Source organism: Lontra canadensis, unplaced genomic scaffold (assembly GCF_010015895.1).
Source record: "Lontra canadensis isolate GAN:19392208 unplaced genomic scaffold, GSC_riverotter_1.0 scaffold191, whole genome shotgun sequence".
In the NCBI taxonomy this organism is placed as follows: domain Eukaryota; kingdom Metazoa; phylum Chordata; class Mammalia; order Carnivora; family Mustelidae; genus Lontra; species Lontra canadensis.
The window spans coordinates 1,051,508-1,069,354 of record NW_022631185.1 but is presented as its reverse complement, the minus strand read 5'-3'; the positions used below and the strand labels follow the sequence as shown (position 1 = coordinate 1,069,354).

The 17,847-nt window shown below is 42.3% G+C and overlaps 1 protein-coding gene across 5 annotated transcripts in view; it reads left to right on the top strand.

Moving 5' to 3' along the window:
• Positions 1–3,091: 3,091 nt before the first annotated feature.
• Positions 3,092–17,847, top strand: part of ZNF671 (zinc finger protein 671) — a 175,296-nt gene continuing 160,540 nt past the window's right edge. For 2 of the 5 annotated variants that reach the window (XR_004381420.1, XR_004381416.1), the window contains exon 1: positions 3,230–3,266. Coding sequence is in view for 2 of the 5 variants with exons in the window: in XM_032847686.1 (XP_032703577.1) it covers positions 3,234–3,266; positions 16,334–16,427 (127 nt within the window). In the remaining 3 variants the exon portion in view is untranslated. Of the gene's footprint in view, positions 3,267–4,132; positions 4,232–16,333; positions 16,428–17,847 lie in introns of all 5 variants that reach the window. The other 3 variants (XM_032847687.1, XM_032847686.1, XM_032847688.1) reach the window with 3 other exon arrangements.

The window sequence follows — 17,847 nt, the reverse complement described above, 5'->3', positions numbered from 1 at the left end:
TCTTAGGGTTAGGTCCAAAAGAACTGAAAACACACATACACAGAAAAACCTGGGAACAAATGTTCACAGCAGCGTTACTCATGAGAGCAAAAAGGTGGCAACAACCCAGCAGTCCATCAACCGACAAAAAGATAAAGTGGGGGGGCCTATCCATATAACGGAATATTCTTCAGCTATAAGAAAGATAGAAATACCGATACATCTATGACATAGAAAAACCTTGAAAAAATTATGCTAAATGAAGTATGTTAGACACAGAGGTCACAAATTTTCTGATTTCATTTATCCAAAATGCCCCAAATAATCAAATCCATAGAGGCAGAAAGTAGATAAGTGGTTCCAGGAACTGGGTGAGTGAAGAAAAGGGAAGGACTGCTGATGGGTGTGGGGTTTCTTTTTTTTTTTTTTTTTAAGATTTTATTTATTTATTTGACAGAGATCACAAGTCGGAAAAGAGGCAGGCAGAGAGAGGGAGGAGGAAGCAGGCTCCTAACTGAGCAGAGAGCCCAATGTGGGACTCGATCCCAGGACCCCAGGATCATGACCTGAGCCAAAGGCAGCAGCTTTAACCCACTGAGCCACCCAGGGCCCCAGGGGTGGGGTTTCTTTTTGGGGTAAGGAAAATGTTTAAAAATTAGATAGTTGTGATGGTTGTACAACCTGGAGAATATACTTAAAAAAAACACACACTTGGATTGTACTCTTTAAAAGAGTAAATGTTGTGGTATGTGACATAGATCTCAAACAAACTGTTAAAAAAAAAAGATTTTGTTTAATTTGAGGGTGAACTGAAGCCAGACCCAGGCTTCCCGACTCTTCCTTTCAGTTTCCATCTTTCATAAAATAAAAAAATTATAACAACAAAAATTGTAATAGACAACATGACAAAGGAATAGTGCGATATATATTAGGAATTGGGATGGTCCAAAGAATCTTTCAGCCAATAGTTTGCACTTGCCTTGGTCACGCAGCCAGGAAGGAGTTACGTGTGGGGCAGGTGGCCCAGGGGACAGCAGGGGCACCTGGGTGGCTCAGTCTGTTGGGCGTCTGCTTGACTTGGATCAAGATCCAGTTCTTGGGGCACCTGGGTGGCTCAGTGGGTTAAAGCCTCTGCCTTCGGCTCAGGTCATGATCCCAGGTCCTGGGATCGAGCCCCGCATCGGGCTCTCTGCTCAGCAGAGAGTCTGCTTCCTCCTATCTCTCTCTGCCGGCTTCTCTGCCTACTTGTGATCTCTGTCTGTCAAATAAATAAATAAAATCTTTAAAAAAAAAAAAAGATCCAGTTCTTCATTGGGTTTGTTGCGCAGCGGGAGCCTGCTGAACTTCTTCCTCTGCCTGCAGCTCCCTCTGCTTGTGTTCTCTTTCTCTCTCTGACAAATATATAAAATCTTTTTACAAATTGAGGTATAATTGACATATAACATTATATTAGTTTCAGGTGTACAGCATAATGATTCCATATTTGTATACACTGTGAAATGGGTACAACAACTCTAGTTAATATCCATTACCTTACACAGTTACAAAAATTAATAGCTTTCAATAATTTGCATTTTACAACTTTTTCTGAGATATCAATTCCTCATGCAGAATACTGCCTGTAATCACAGAGGAAATGATAACCAATTTTCGGGAATGAGATGAGATCATGGGTTTACGATACCCCTACATTTTGGGATTCAGAGCACACTTCGCATGCATGCTCCACCTGTGGACACTGCAGACATTGTCCTGTATTAAAATAGTATTTCTTTCATTGTTCTGCTTTTGAGATCAATGTCAGATCTTAAAGGAAGTGAATATAAGGACAGTGAATAAGAGACGTGAATGGATAAAAGCTCACCACACTGGACATCATAGGTTACACAGATCCATATTTGTACTCTTGCTTCAGGGTAGCACATCTTCCTCCATCTTCCTTGTCATGCCTCTATCTGGAGTACTTTCCTTCTTGTCGCTGTACATACACGGTTCGTTTGCTAGTACTGGCTCTAATTCTTCAGAGCGCATGCATTTGAATTACAGTACAGTAATTTTTATTCATGTCCTCTATCAGTGGACACATTTTGTGACTAACTGGAAAACTTTGTGCATTTGGATCTGTAACCTTTGGGAGCATCTGAAAGAATATGTTTAGCTTCTGAGAGCATGCTGAGCTTCCTGGACTCTAAAAAACATGTCTCCACATAGGTGCTCAGTTGCAGCCAGACCCTCCAGAAACCTAAGTTCAGCCTCTTTTGGAAGGAGCTAAGTCCCCCCCTGGGACATAGAACCTGTTTCCCAGTGTCCTCTGGCGCCTCTGGGCTCTTGAATTAGGCGTCCCTAACCAGAACTAAATTTCGCAAAACTGATCTTAAAGCTCCGTTCTATATGTATTTAAAAACCAGCAAGGTAATAGCTATTAGCTCTCAGATATGACTGGACAGAGAGAGACTTAGTGGTGGTGTGTGTCCCTTTGATTTTGTGACTCTGGGGAGCACATGAAATAATGTGTACAAGCATGTCTGTGATTGGTCCAGAGCATACTCCACGAAATCCGGATCTCGCCCGGCAGAACAGAGAAGTCCCACCACATTCTCGAGCAGTAAGTAGGTTGTAGCAGTGATCACGCCCTTCGCTGTGGTCCCTCGCCTTTCCCAGGAACCTCCTCCCAGAGCCACGAACCTGGAGCTTTGGCTCTTAGAGAACTACATTACCCAAAAGCCTAAGCGCCGCAGTCCAATGAAGGCCGGGGAGAGGGGCGTTTCTGTAAGTGCGAAAGGCGGGTGGGCGGGATTTCTGGTATCCTCCCCGCTGGACGCTTGGTGGCTTTTTGCTAGGATCTACTGAAGCCGGGGTTGGTTTGTTTTTTTTTTTTTTTAAGATTTTATTTATTTATTTGACCGACAGAGATCACAAGTAGACAGAGAGGCAGGCAGAGAGAGAGGAAGGGAAGCAGGCTCCACGCTGAGCAGAGAGCCTGATGTGGGGCTTGATCCCAGCATCCTGGGATCATGACCTGAGCCGAAGGCAGAGGCTTTAACCCAGTGAGCCACCCAGGCGCCTTGAGGGCGGGGGTTTTGATGGCTTGTTCAGGCCGGAGGTGGAATGGTTGTCGCCGTTTCACAGAGATTAGTCGGAGGCTCGGGGTTGGCGAGGTCCACCCACCGTGGCCCCGCGGCTAGGGCAAGACTTGTTTGCGTCCCCGACCTAGACCCAGGCCGCTCCAGGCTCCGCTTCCTCCACCGAGTCGGATGGCGGCGGCCGCGCCCAGGGACTCGGCTGAGGTAAACGCTCGTCCCCCGGGCCCTGTGGCCCCGGTCCCGGTGTCCGGGACCGGGAGTCGGGGGTGGGCGGGTGCGCGTGTGTGAGCGCCGGCGGGCTGCGTTCGGGCGCGGGCTGCGTGCGGGAGCGGGCTCCGGGCTGAGGGGCCGCCGGGGCGGGGGCTGCAGGGGGCCTGAGGCGGGAGGATTCTGCCCTCAGGGGACGGAGCGTGAGGCGGCGGCAACGCCTTTCCTGAGAAGTTGTATTCTTGTGAGGACTCTGGGAGCTGTAGGGATTTTGAGTAGAAGAAGGACTTGATGTCAGTGGGGACTAAAAAAGTAGCCACGTTTTTCCACAGAGCAAAGCAGATTAGGTTGGGGCGTGAATGTGGATTCTTGGAGACCCGTGAGTGGGCTGGTGCAGCGAACTACCAAGAGTGTTCTGAGGGTGGGTGAACCAGAGTAGTGCCAGAAGAGAGGGAGGAAGTGGTCAGAATCCGGATAGATTTTAAAGATAGAGCCAACGGCAGTTACTGCATCAGATGTGGGTGTGATTGATAGTGAGGAGTGAAAAACCAAGTCTTTAATTTGTGCTGTTCTGTTGTTTTTCATGAACGTCTTGAAAATGGAAATCAGGAGGGCAAGGTAGGGAGGTTTCAGAGGGATCATAAGTTGAATTTTGGACATGGTTGATTCTGAGATGTCTTGGGGTAGACGTGTCCCATGGGGACCTGGGATGGAAGGTGTAGGGTTCTGGGACAACCGGCTGGGTTTGGAGATAGCCACAGGGTGAGAATAGTGGTCTGGACTAGGCCAGGGCCTGGAGATCAGATTTAGGGGTAGCAGTCTTAGGTATGTTATTTTATTTATTTTTATTTTTGTTTTTAAAGATTTTTAAGTAATCTGTACACGCAGTATAGGGCTGGAGCTTGGATCAAGCCTGGACCCCAGGATCAAGAGTCCTGAGCTTCACCGACTGAGCTAGCCAGGTGCCCTTTTAGTATGTTATTTTAAATGGTCCCTGGTGTGAAACAGAGGAACTGTCCCTCCTGGAGAGGGGAGTAGGGGAAGAAACATGCGCATTCTTGACACTTTCAATCAGAAAGAAGGAGTCCTGGTATTTGAGAGGGTTCTGTAGGGCATTCGGATCCTGGGAGGGGATAGTGACCCACCAAGGTTGGGGTGCTGCAAAATCGCTACAGTCTGATATCCTCACCTTTACTTTTGAAAAACTTGTCCTAAGAGAAACACACATTGAAAAGTTCCTCCAGTGCTAGCAGTGATTCTACTTCACTCAGTCTTGCCAAGGACTTAAAATACCTCAAATACCATATGATAGATTGTCTTAGCCTCTTTATGTTTTTGACTAAAATTTTCCATGGACAAACTCATTGGGGGGATCTTGCCTCACAGGAGAGTCTTACCAAAGCATTTCTCTAAGGGGGGGGAGCAATAAGAGGGGGAGACGAATCATGAGAGACTATAGACACTGGGAAACAAACTGAGGGCTTGGGGGGGCGGGGGAATGGGTTAGCTTCTTGTTGGGGATATTAAGGAGGGCAGGTATTTCGTGGAGCACTAGATGTTATATGCAAACAATGAATCATGGAACACTGCATCAAAAACTAATGATGTACTGTGTGGTGACCAATGTAACACAATAAAAAAATTAAAACCAAAAAAACCCCAAAGCATTCCTCTAATACAAGTTGTTTCAACTCAAGAGATGTTTCTGTTCACATGCCCTAGATGTGATTTTTATGAGTATAGTGGAGGGATAACTCCACCTGTAACCGTCTTAGCTTGGACTTTTTTTTTTTTTTTAAAGATTTTATTTATTTACTCCACAGAGAGAGATCACAAGTACGCAGAGAGGCAGGCAGAGAGAGAGAGAGAGAGAGGAGGAAGCAGGCTCCCTGCTGAGCAGAGAGCCCGATGTGGGACTCAATCCCAGGACCCTGAGATCATCACTCAAGCCAAAGACAGAGGCCCAACCCACTGAGCCACCCAGGTGCCCCCCCCTTTTTTAAATTGAAATATAGTTGACACAGAATGCGTTAGTTTCAGTGTACAAGTCAGGTTTATACATTATTGGCTGGGACTCAAGAAGCACATTAACAAGAGAAAAATAGTTTATTGATGTGTGCAACACAGATGGGAGAAACCTAAATCAAAAGTAACTCAAAATGGTGGCTCAGAATTCCAGTTGATGTAGCATTTTCTTCCTTTCTTTCTTTCTTTCTTTCTTTCTTCCTTCCTTCCTTCCTTCCTTCCTTTCTTTCTTTCTTTCTTTCTTTCTTTTTTTCCTTTAAAAGATTATTTTTTTATTTATTTGACAGAGAGAGAGAGAGAGATCACAAGTAGGCGGAGGCGAGGGGTGGGAAGCAGGCTCCCCACCAAGCCGAGAGGCTTAACCCACTGAGCCACCCAGGCGCCCCTGATGTAGCATTTTCAACAAAGAACAATAAATCTGTAGAGAAATGACAGGAAGAAAAGTAATGTTAGACTTCCAAGGGCAGCCCAGTGTGGGACTCAGTCCATCATTACCTGAGCCCAAGGCAGATGCTTAACTGACTGAGCTATCCAGGCGTCCCCCTTCCATGGGGTTTTTAAGACAATCTTCACTGAAATCAGTTCTCTTATGGAGCCATATTTGTGAAAGACTGCTTAAGATTATGGCCACACCAGGAGCGGCCACACCAGGAGTACCTGGGTGGCTCAGTTGGTTAAGCATCTGCCTTGGGCTCAGGTCATGATCCCAGGGTCCTGGGATCTAGTGTCACATCAGGCTCCCTGCTCAACGGAGAACCTGCTTCTCCCTCTCATTCTGCTGTTCCCCCTGCTTGTGTGCTCTCTCTATCAAATAAATAAATACAATCTTAAAAAAATATAAAAAGGTTATGACCACACCAATTCTAGTGTGTAGGGGTGGGTTTACCCAAACCAAGTCCCAATTCTCTGACCCACCTTGGTATCCTACAGTTCAATTGAAATCTGACACTATTTACCAGGAAATCTGTCAGATCTCACATTAAGGATTTAGTCCTCTAAGACTGTCTGCACTTCCCCCTTCAGGCACCAGTCACACATCCATGTTCTCACCTCTTGTTTCTGACCAACTGGCTGTAGTCTGGAGGTTCCAATGACCCCCACCCTTCTCGGGTCTGATTAATTTACTAGAGTGGCTCACAGAACTCAGGGAAACATTTTACTTAATAGATTAATGATTTATTGTAAAAGGATATAATTCAGAAATAGCCATACGAAGGGCAAGGTTTGTGGAAAGGCACAGAGTGTCTGTGCTCTTTCCTGATACACTGCTCTCCCTGAATCTCCACTTGTTCACCAACCTGGAAGCTCTCTGAACCCTGTCTTTTTGGGGGTTTATGGAGGTTTCATTATATGGGCATGATTGATTAAATCCTCAGCAGTTAAAGATTGATTGAACTCAGTCTCCAGCCATTCAGATCTCCAGAGGTCAGGGGTAGGACTAAAACTTCCAACCCTCCAGTCATATGGTTGGTTCTCTTGGCAACCAACCCTCATCCTTACTTAGATGCCTTCCAAAAGTCACCTCATTAACAAAAGAAAAGACATCTTTTCTCTCATCATTTAGGAAATTCCAATGGTTTTAGAAGCTCTGTGCCAGAAACAGGGACAAAGATCAAATATATATTTCTTGTGAATCACAGTATCACACTGACCTGGTAAATACACCTATGTTCATAGAGAATTCAGAAAACTTTTAATCTGTGTTGTGGCTTTATTTTTGCTTTAGTGAATGTGTTTAAATGCTCAGTGATGAAAAACCAAAATGATTGTCTTGTGAATGTTACATTCTTTTTTTGAATATTATATTCTTTTTTTTTTAACTTTTTATTTATTTGACGGAGAGAGAAATCACAAGCAGGGAGGCAGAGGGAGAGGGGGAAGCAGGCTCCTCACCCAGTGGAGATCCCAATGCAGGGCTCGATCCCAGGACCCTGAGATCATGACCTGAGCCGAAAGCAGAAACTTAACCCACTGAGCCACCCAGGTACCCCTGAATATTATATTCTTAATATTACCTATATGGTTATTCTCCGATTTCTCTCTGAGAGAATAGGCAAGAGCAAGTAACTTATACGTTTGTACCCACAATTCTTTTCAGTTTTTTACTTTAAATATTTTATATATTTGAATTATAAATAGATTGCCATACTGTATTAAATGCATAGGCAAACTCTATGCAGTCTGTAATAAATGATTCTTCATTACAAAAATAGAGAAAAGCTAAAAGGAGTGGAATGAGGTAAGACACAAATACTAAGAAGAGGGTTGGAGTGATTATATTAATATAAGAAATTGTCAGCTTTAGGGAAAGTAATATTACCAAAGATAACATAAGGACATTTAAAATATTAGATAAAATTTAATCAAGAAAATGTAAGAATGCTAAATGTATTTGTACATAAGAATAAGCCTTCAAAAATTCTTTTAAAATATTTTTTTCCATTTTTATTTTTTCCTAAAGGAGACAGAAAGCACACACAAGTGGGAGGGGCAGAGGGAAAGGGAGAGAGAATCTCAGGCAGACTCGGCTGAGCTCAGAGCCTGACTTGGGGCTTGATTCCTTGATCCTGAGATCACGACCTGAGTGGAAACCAAGAGTCAGAGGCTTAACTAACTGAGCCACCCAGGTGCCCCTATTATTTTTTTTAAGTAATCTCCATGCCCAAAGTGGGGCTTGAACTCAAAACCCCGAGATCAAGGGGTGCATGGTCTACCAGTGGAGCTAGCCAGCAGCCCCCCAAATTATTAATTAGTAGAATAGACCCCAAAACAGTAAGGATATAGAAGACACCACCAATATCATCAGCTAACTTGATTCAATAGATATGCATAAAACATTGCTCCATATTGCAGCAGAATGCACATTCTTCTCACCTACACATGGATTATTCACCAGGATAAACTAAATGCTGGGCATAAAATAAATTTCAGTAAGTTTAAAATTGAATTACACAGAATATATTCTCTGTAACAGCAAAAACACAGATGTTGAAATTTTACAGAACACTTAAGTTACCAAAAAGTAAAGACATAAGGGAAAGCAGTAGAGAATAAACTGGGAGCATAGTTTTGTAAAATAGGCAAGGGTGATTTGAATATAGAGCTAAAAAGATAAAACATATGGAAAATGGATAAACATTGCTATTAGAGTTGACAACTTCTATTTCATAAAGCTCATGACAGCCAAAATTTAAGAGTTAAGAGAGACTGAAAGAGGTTTTTCTTCTGTGGAAGATGGCAGAGTAGGAGGATCCTGAACTCACCTTGTCCCGTGGATACCTAGGTAATATATACCTTAGTGTAAGTAAACCAGAAAACAATCCAAAGACTGGGAGAACAGATTCCCCACAGGTAAATGTAGAGAAGAGGCCACATCAAAAAGGGTAGGAAAGGCAGGGAACCAAACTGACCCACAAGACTATCTGCGGACGGGAGGGACACTGCAGGCACAGAGAATGGAGAGAAGCAGACCCCACACCAGGTACCCAGGGCACCAGGAACTCACACTGGGAAACTTTATACCCATCATATTTGACTTTGAAAACCAGAAGGGCTTAACTTCTTGAGTTCTTAAAATCAGGGTGCTTAATACCTGGACCTTTAAAAAATTGGTGGCTTTGGAGGGTGATAGGAAATGGAGTCCCTGCCCATGAAGAGATGCATAAAAACAGCTCCACTGAGATACAGCATAGAGGCAGCAGTTGGAAAAATGCCGGATGTATACTGAAAGGAGATTTATTTTCTGGTTTCAGAACACGTGCTGGAGGGGCAGGGATTTTTAGGTGACTTCTCAAAGAATAAAAGCGTTGTCAGGTGCCATTTCCTTCACCTCCACCGCTAGGCTAGAAACATGGACACCTGCAGGACCACTGCAGAATGAACCCTCTTCACCTCACTTGGCATTGGCATGCGCCACCCTCTGTAATCCAGCCTTACTGGAGTCCATCCAAAGTGGCTGCAGGTCCCCTGCCACAGCAGACCAGTGAAAACCCTGCTAGTACCATGTGTGCCAGGTTCTCCTGTGGACCCCGCTCTGCAGTTCTCCAAAGTGACTTTGGGTCCTCTCCCACAACAGCACAGACCTTGCTAACATGCTTGCATTCTCCAGCAGTCCCATCCCTTCCCCTCCAACATGCTTTCTGCGGGACTCTAACAGAAGCGGCGCCTCAAAAGTGGCAGCGTGCAGGTGGTCCGGACAGGGGCCAGCACCACTGCAAAGTGACTTCTGTCCTGGGGAGGAGGGAAGATAAGCACACACAAGAGTTTGACTGCGGCCCCATCACAGGGTTGGGGGCAGGCATTTGGGCTGCTTGCAGGCTACACCCACCGGTGAAAGCCTCTCAGGACAACACAGAATGTCTTGCTGTTCAGTGCCTGAGTCTGACTCAGATGCCTGGTCCGACTGAACTCAAACCCAGGGTGGCCCTACGCTGCCCATTTAACAGTACAGGGACCAAACCCTGCCTGCAACGGGGAGAGAGCCGTTGCAGGCGGCTGAACTGAAGGCAGAAGTGGCTCAGCCACAGCAGTAGGGCGCACATAACACACGTAGGAGACGCTACTGAAGCACCAGGTTCTGGTGAAAAGGTGACATCGCGCTGCAGGGCACGACAGAAACTTTTCTTCATAAGGAATACACGAGCAGTAAATCAGCCCTAGAAGAAATGGTGAAGGGAACTCTAAGTGGAAAGGAAAAACTATAAACAGGAATAAGAAAAGTAGGAAGATCAACAGCAGTACAATTAAATATAGCTATAAAAATCAGTAAAGAGATTCACAATAGGATACAAAGTACAGCACCATAGACTTAAAATGTGGGGTGGAGGAAGGGACGCCTGGGTGGCTCAGTTGTTAAGCATCTGCCCTTGGCTCAGGTCATGATCCCAGGGTTCTGGGATCAAGCCCCACATCAGGCTCCTTGCTCTGTGGGAAGCCAGCTTCTCCCTCTTCGACTCCCCCTGCTTTTGTTTCCTCTCTAGCTTGCTCTCTCTCTCTGTCAAATAAATAAATAAATCTTTAAAAAAAGAGAATGGGTTCAGACTTGTGACTATCAGCTTAATATAGAGTGTTATATGGATAAAATATTATATACAAACCTAATGGAAACCACAAATCAAAAACCAGTAATAGATATGCAAAAAAGGGAGGGAAGACAAATCTGAGTGTATCACTAAAAGCCAGAAAACAATGAGAGTGGAAAGCAAGGGAAGAAAGGAACAGAGAAGGACTGCAAAAATAATTACAAAATAAGTAACAAAATGGCAGTAACTATCAACAATTATTGTGAATGTAAATGGACCAAATGCTTCAATCAAAAGAAATAAGGTGATGGATTGGGTAAAAAAAAGTAAGACCCATGTATACACTGCCTGCAAGAGGCTCAGTTATGACCCCAAATACATGCAGGTTGAAAGGGAAGGGACGGGAAGGCATTCATCATGGAAATGGAAATGAAAAGAAAGCTAAGGTACCAATACTTAGGTCAGAAAAATTAGGCTTTAAAACAAAGACTGTGGGGCGCCTGGGTGGCTCAATGGGTTAAAGCCTCTGCCTTCGGCTCAGGTCATGATCCCAGGGTCCTAGGATTGAGTCCTGCATTGGGCTCTCTGCTCCACAGGGATCCTGCTACCTCCACTCTCTCTGCCTGCTTCTCTGCCTACTTGAGATCTCCGTCTGTCAAATAAATAAATAAAATCTTTAAAAAAAAAAAAGACTGTAATGAGACAAAGCAGGGCACTGTATAATTAGAACAATCCAACAACAAGATATAGTAATTTTAATTATCTATGAACCCAACATGTGAACACCCAAATACATAAAGCAGTTAAACGTAAAGGAGTAACTAATCGTAATACAATAACAGTAGGGGACTTTAACACCCTAATTACATCAGTGGACAGATCATCTGAACAAAGTCAAGGAAACAGGGACATTGAATGATACTTTGGACCAGATGTAACTAACATATATTCAGAACATTTCATCCTGAAACAACAGAATATACATTCTTCTCAATTGCATGTGGAATGTTACCCAGAATAGATCGAGCTAGGCCACCAAACAAGTCTCAACAAATTCCAAAAGATTAAAGTCATACCATGCATCTTTTCTGACCACAATGCTATTAAACTAGAAATAAACCACAAGAAAGAACCTGTAAAGAAGGCAAATACAGGAACACAAATACAGAAAAAGTCTGTAAAGCCACAAATGGGTAGCTCAGATGGTTGAGCATCTGCCTTCAGCTCAGGTCATGATCTCAAGATCCTGGGATGGAGCCGCATGATGGGCTCCCAGCTCAGCAGGGAGTCGGCTTCTCCCTCTCCCTCTGCTTCCCCCCCTGCTTGTGCACTCTCTGTCTCTCTCAGACGAATAAATAAAATCTTTTTAAAAAAAGAACATGAATACATGGAGGTTAAATAACATCCTACTAAACAATGAATCAGTCAATCAAGAAGTCAAAGAAGAAATAACAAAATACATGGAGACAAATGAAAATGAAAACACAGCAGTCTCAGATCTTTGAGATGTGGCAAAAGCTGTCCTAATTGGGAATTTTATAGCAATACAGGTCTACCTCAAGCAGCATGAAAAATCTCAAACCTAACCTTAACACCTAAAGGAGGTAGAAAAAGAGCAAAAGGAACCCCAAACCAGTAGAAAGAAAGAAATGATAAAAATTAGAGCAGGAATACAATAGAAATTAAAAACAACAATCAATGAAACCAGGAGCTACTTCTTTGAAAAGATGAATAGAATTGATAAACCTTTAGCCACACTCATCAAAAATAAAATTAAATTAAAAAGAGGACTCAAGGGACGCCTGGGTGGCTCAGTTGGTTAAGCGGCTGCCTTCGGCTCAGGTCATGATCCCAGCGTCCTGGGATCGAGTCCCACATCGGGCTCCTTGCTCAGCGGGGAGCCTGCTTCTCCCTCTGCCTCTGCCTACCACTCTGTCTGCCTGTGCTCATGCTCTCTCTCTCTCTAACTAATAAATAAATAAAATCTTTAAAAAAAAAAAAAAGAGGACTCAAACAGAATCAAAATTGGAAAAGGAGAAATAAAAACCAACACCACAGAAATACAAAGGATTATAGGAATATTATGAAACATATGTCAATAAATTGGACAATCTAGAGGAAATGGATAAATTACTAGAACCATATAACCTCCCAAAACTGAATCAGGAAGAAATAGGAAATTTGAACACACTGATTACCAGCAATGAAATGGAATCAGTAATCAAAAATCTCGCAATGGGGCACCTGGGTGGCTCTGGTCATGTTCCCAGGTCCCAGTATCAGTCCCCATGTCAAGTTCCTTGCTCAGCTGGGAAGCCTGCTTCTCCCTCTTCCTCTGCCAGCTGCTCCCCCTGCTTGTGCTCTTTCTCTGTCAAATAAAATCTTTAAAAAGAAAAAAAAAAAAAAACACCTCTCAACAAACATAAGTCTAGGGCCAGATGGCTTCTCAGGTGAGTTCACCGAACACTGAAAGAAGAGTTAATACTTACTCTTCTTAAACTATTAAAAAAAATAGGAGAGAAAGGAAAGCTTCCACATTCATTTTACAAGGCTGGTATTACTCTGATACTCAGTCCAGATAAAGGCACTACAGAAAAAGAGAACTACAGGCCAATATTTCTGAACATAGATGCAAAAATTCTCAAGAAAATGCTAGCAAACTGAATCCAACCAAACATTAAAAGTATCATTCACTGTGATCAAATGGAATGTATTTCTGGGATGCAAGGGGGTTCTTTATTCACAAATCAATCAGTGTGATACATCATATCAACAAGAAATAGGATAAAAACCACACAATCCTTTGAATAGATGTAGAAAAAGTACTTGACAAAATAAACATCCACTCTTGATAAAAATCCTCAACAGAGTAGTTTTAGAGGAAATATACCTCAACATGATAAAAGGCCATATATGGAAAACCCACAGCTAATACTCAGTGGTGAAAAACTGGGAGCTTGCCCCCTAAGATCAGGAGCAAGACAGGGATGTCCAGTGTCACCACTTTTATTCAACATTGTACTGGAAGTCCTAAAAAAAGCAATCAGACAACAAAAATAAAAGGCAGCCAAATTATTTAAGGAAGAAGTAAAACTTTCACTATTTGCAGAGGATATGACACTTTATATAGAAAACCCAAAAGACTCCTCCAAAGAACTGCTAGAATTGATAAATGAATTCAGTAAGGTCACAGGATACATATCCATTACACTTTTATACACTAATAATGAAGTGGCATAAAGAGAAATTAAGAAAACAATCCTAATTATAATTGCACCAAAAATAACAAAATTTCTAGGGATATACTTAACCAACGAGGTAAAAGACCTGCACTATGAAAAGTATAAAACACTGATGAAAGAAAGTGAAGATGACAAAACAAATAGATACTCTGTGCTCATGAATTGGGAGAGCAAATATTGTTAAAATGTCCCTATTGCCTAAAGCAATCTACACATTTAATGCAATCCCTATTAAAATACAAACAGCATTTTTACAGAACTAGAACAAATAATCCTAAAATTTGTGTGGAACTACAAAAGACCCGAGTAGCCAAAGCAATCTTGAAGAAAAAAACTAGAGGTATCACAATCCCAGATTTCAAGATCTATTACAAAGCTCTAGTAATCAAAACGTTACGGTACTGGCAGAAAAATAGACACATAGGTCATTAGAACAGAACAGAGAGCTCAGAAATAAACCCACCATTATATGGTCAATTAGCCTTCAGCAAAGGAAGCACAAATACCCAAAGCGAGTCTCTTCAATAAATGATGTTGGGAAAACTGGACAGCTGTATGGAAAACAATGAAACTGGATCATTTGTAACTGATTCTTACACCATACACAAAAATAAACTCAAAATGGATGAAAGACCTAAATGGAAGACCTAAAACCATAAAAATCCTGGAAGAGAATGCAGGTAGTAATTTCTCTGACCGACCATGGCAACATTTTTCTAGATCTGTCTCCTAATGCAAGGGAAACAAACAAAAATAAAATATTGGGACTACATCCAAATAAAAAGTCTTTGCAGAGCGAAGAAAACAATCAACCAAGCAAAAAGACCACCTACTGAATGGAAGAAAATATTTTAAAATGATATGTCCAGTAAAGGGTTAATATCTAAAATATATAAAGAACTTACACAACTCAACACCAAAACCCAAATAATTTAGTTAAAAAATGGGCGGAAGACATGAACAGACATTTCTCCAAAGACATCCAAATGGCCAACAGACCCATCTCAAAATCACTAATCATCAGGGAAATGAAAATCAAAACCACAGTGAGCTCTCACACCTGTCAGAATGGCCAAATTCAAAAACACAACAGCTGTTGGTAAGGCTGAGGAAGAAAAGGATCCCTTCCGCACTGTTGGTGGGAATGCAAGCTGGAAGGTGATATATATATCCCCAAAGGATACATTATTCAGCTATAAAAAAGAATGAAACTTTGCCACATGGGATAATGTGGTTGGGTCCACTGCTAAGTGATACTGATCAGAGAAACAAATACCATATAATTGCAGTCATATGTAGAATTTTTTAAAAATATATTTTATTTATTTATTTGACAGACAGAAGATCACAAGTAGGCAGAGAGGCAGGCAGAGAGAGGGGGAGGGAAACAGGCTCCCCGCCGAGCAGAGAGCCTGATGCGGGGCTCGATCCCAGGATGCTGGGATCAAGACCTGAGCCGAAGGCAGAAGCTTTAACCCACTGAGCCACCCAGGCGCCCCCATATGTAGAATTTTTAAAAAAGATTTTATTTATTTATTCGACAGATCACAAGTAGGCAGAGAGGCAGGCAGAGAGAGAGGAGGAAGCAGGCTCCCCACTGAGCAAAGAGCCCGATGTGGGGCTAGAGCCCGATGTGGGGCTCGATCCCAGGTCCCTAAGATCATGACTCGAGCTGAAGGCAGAGGCTTAACCCACTGAGCCACCCAGGTGCCCCTGTATGTGGAATTTAAGGGAAAAAAAAAAACAGACAAATGAGAAAAAATGAAACCGAAAACAAGACCCTTAAATGTCGAGAACAAATGTGGTTACCAGATGGGAGGTGGGTGGGGGGATGGGTGGAAAAGCTGAAGCGAATTAAGAGTACCCTTAGGATGTTCACTGAGTAATGTGTAGAATTGGTGATCACTATATTGCCCATGTGAAACTAATATAACACTTTGTTAATTATACTGTAATTTAGAAAAAAGGTGAGAGAAGGTATCGCCAATGTCTAACATTGTGAAGGGATCAACACATAGTTCATACAGAGAAATCGTATTAATCAGAGCAAGAAATAAGACTTGTCTAAATGGACAAAATATGAGTGGTCAATGGAAGGGGGAACCCAAGTGGCTATCAGACCTATGAAAATATATACACGTTTAAATTTAGGAATTCATCGAACACATAGTAGAATGTAAAGACAGTTCTAATTCATCTGAAATTTCTGCTAGAACTAACCTCACAAATATAGACAGAAATAGCACTAAGACTGTATTAATAACATTCAGCAGTGTATAAATGTACTGTACACTATAACCAAGAGAGATGTATTCCAGTCATGCCAGGTTGCTTTAATTTTAGATGACAAAGAATGTTATCTAACATATTAGCACCTTAAGAAAAATCAATTTGTGCAGAAAAATAACTAGCATAAGTGAATAACAGTGCTATGTGTAGGTTCTCTCCCTTTACATAAATGTGTAAGTACACATGTAGGAGGCAGATACAGATGTGAGTGAACTGTAGTCTAGTGGTTAACAATGTGTAGAACACAATTGAATGATAAAATTTTTACAGAACAATTCTGTACCATCAAATAATAAAATTCTTTGGAATGAATATGAAATATGTTTAATTTCTTTCATTAACATTAACATTCATTTCCAAATACTTTATTGAAAACTACAAAGTTGTTGTCTGGATATTACTGAAAACTTCATTGTTGAAACTTACAAACACTTCTGCTGAGAGAAATTAAAGGTGTCCTAAATAAATGGTGTGGTATTTTCCATAGAATTTGGTGGTTTCACTTTTTCTCCCTGGAAGTGTACAGTACTCCCTTGGGTCTTCAGTATTAAAGGATATGGACCTCTTCGACGTGGAACCTGGTGAGTGTGGGTCAGGAATTCAGTCTGAGCATCCATTGACTAGAGACCACCTGAGGCCCAGTTTACCTCAGGACAGTTGGAGAGGTTTGGGGAGTGAGTTTCTGGTTCCCCCCGGAGACGAGCGCCCAGAACCTTCTGAATCATTAGTGCAGATTAAGAGGGTGTGGGTGGTCAGGAGTTACTTTCTTCCAATGTGAAGGGTTTCAAGTGGTGTTGGGAGAATGACCAGAAGATAGCATGTAGTTCCCCAGGCAAGAACTCCAACCACCCTGTGTTTTAGATGCTATTGTTTCCCCCATGTCAGCGATGAGGAGATGGAGGCTTAGAGAGGTGAGGCTTCCTGTCCAAGGAACCATAGTCAGTAATGGGATTACTTGCTGCAAACCCAGTTAGCTTCCCTCTAGAGCTCAGGCCCTGAAGTCAGATGCCATCTGCCAGATTCCATTGCCAATTTGAACCCAAACACCATGTGATTGGTTATAATTCAAGTTCAACATTTCTGAATTTGAACATAAGATATAGAAGTGTGCTACAAAATTTGAAATGACATCCTCCTTTAGCTACCATTTATTCCAAAGGAAAAAATATTTCTTAAATTGTAAATGTTGAATTACCTTGCTTAGAAAAACATAACCTTTGTGCAGCGGGCTACTCAAAATGTATAACAGCATTCTGTATGTTTGATAACTTTTCTCCTGGAGTAATTTTAAATGTCACAGATTGTACACACTATGCCATCCTGTAAGATTTTTAACCATTCCTGTTAAGGCTACTTGTTAGTCTGGGTATGGGTATGAGTTTTGATAGATACTGTCTTTAACTCTGCAGGTAGGCAATCTGGATTCATTTCCACCACACGGGTGCATGAGAGCCCTGTTTTGTGGTGATGAGGTTCGTTTATATATAACATCACTGAGATGTAGGTACTATTTTTTCTTGTCATTTTAAAGAATGTAGCATTACGTGTGAGGAACATGTAAATGTCATCACAGAGGTCTGCCAGGGAAGTTTTGTCTTCATTTTTTATTTTGTATCACGAGGTGAAACTGTTTACCTCATGTCTCAAATTAGGAGGGGTGAGGCGCACCTGGGTGGCTCAGTCGGGTAAGTGTCTGACTCTTGGTTTTCGCTCAGGTCATGATCTCAGTGTCCTGGGATTGAGCTCCAGGTTGGGCTCCACGCTCAGTGGGCAATCTACTTGTAGATTCTCTCTCTCTCTTTTTTCTCTTTCTCAAATAAATATTTAAAAAAGATTAGGAGGGGTGAGGCTGGGATATAGCCAGAGACAGTTCATTCATGGCTTAGGACATGGTCCACCTGCTGGAGACTTGAAAAGGAGGTGTGGAGTACAAAATATGGCTTGGGAGCAACTGGCAGGCTCAGCATACCTTAGGCTTTCAGTAAATGGTACCTTCAACTT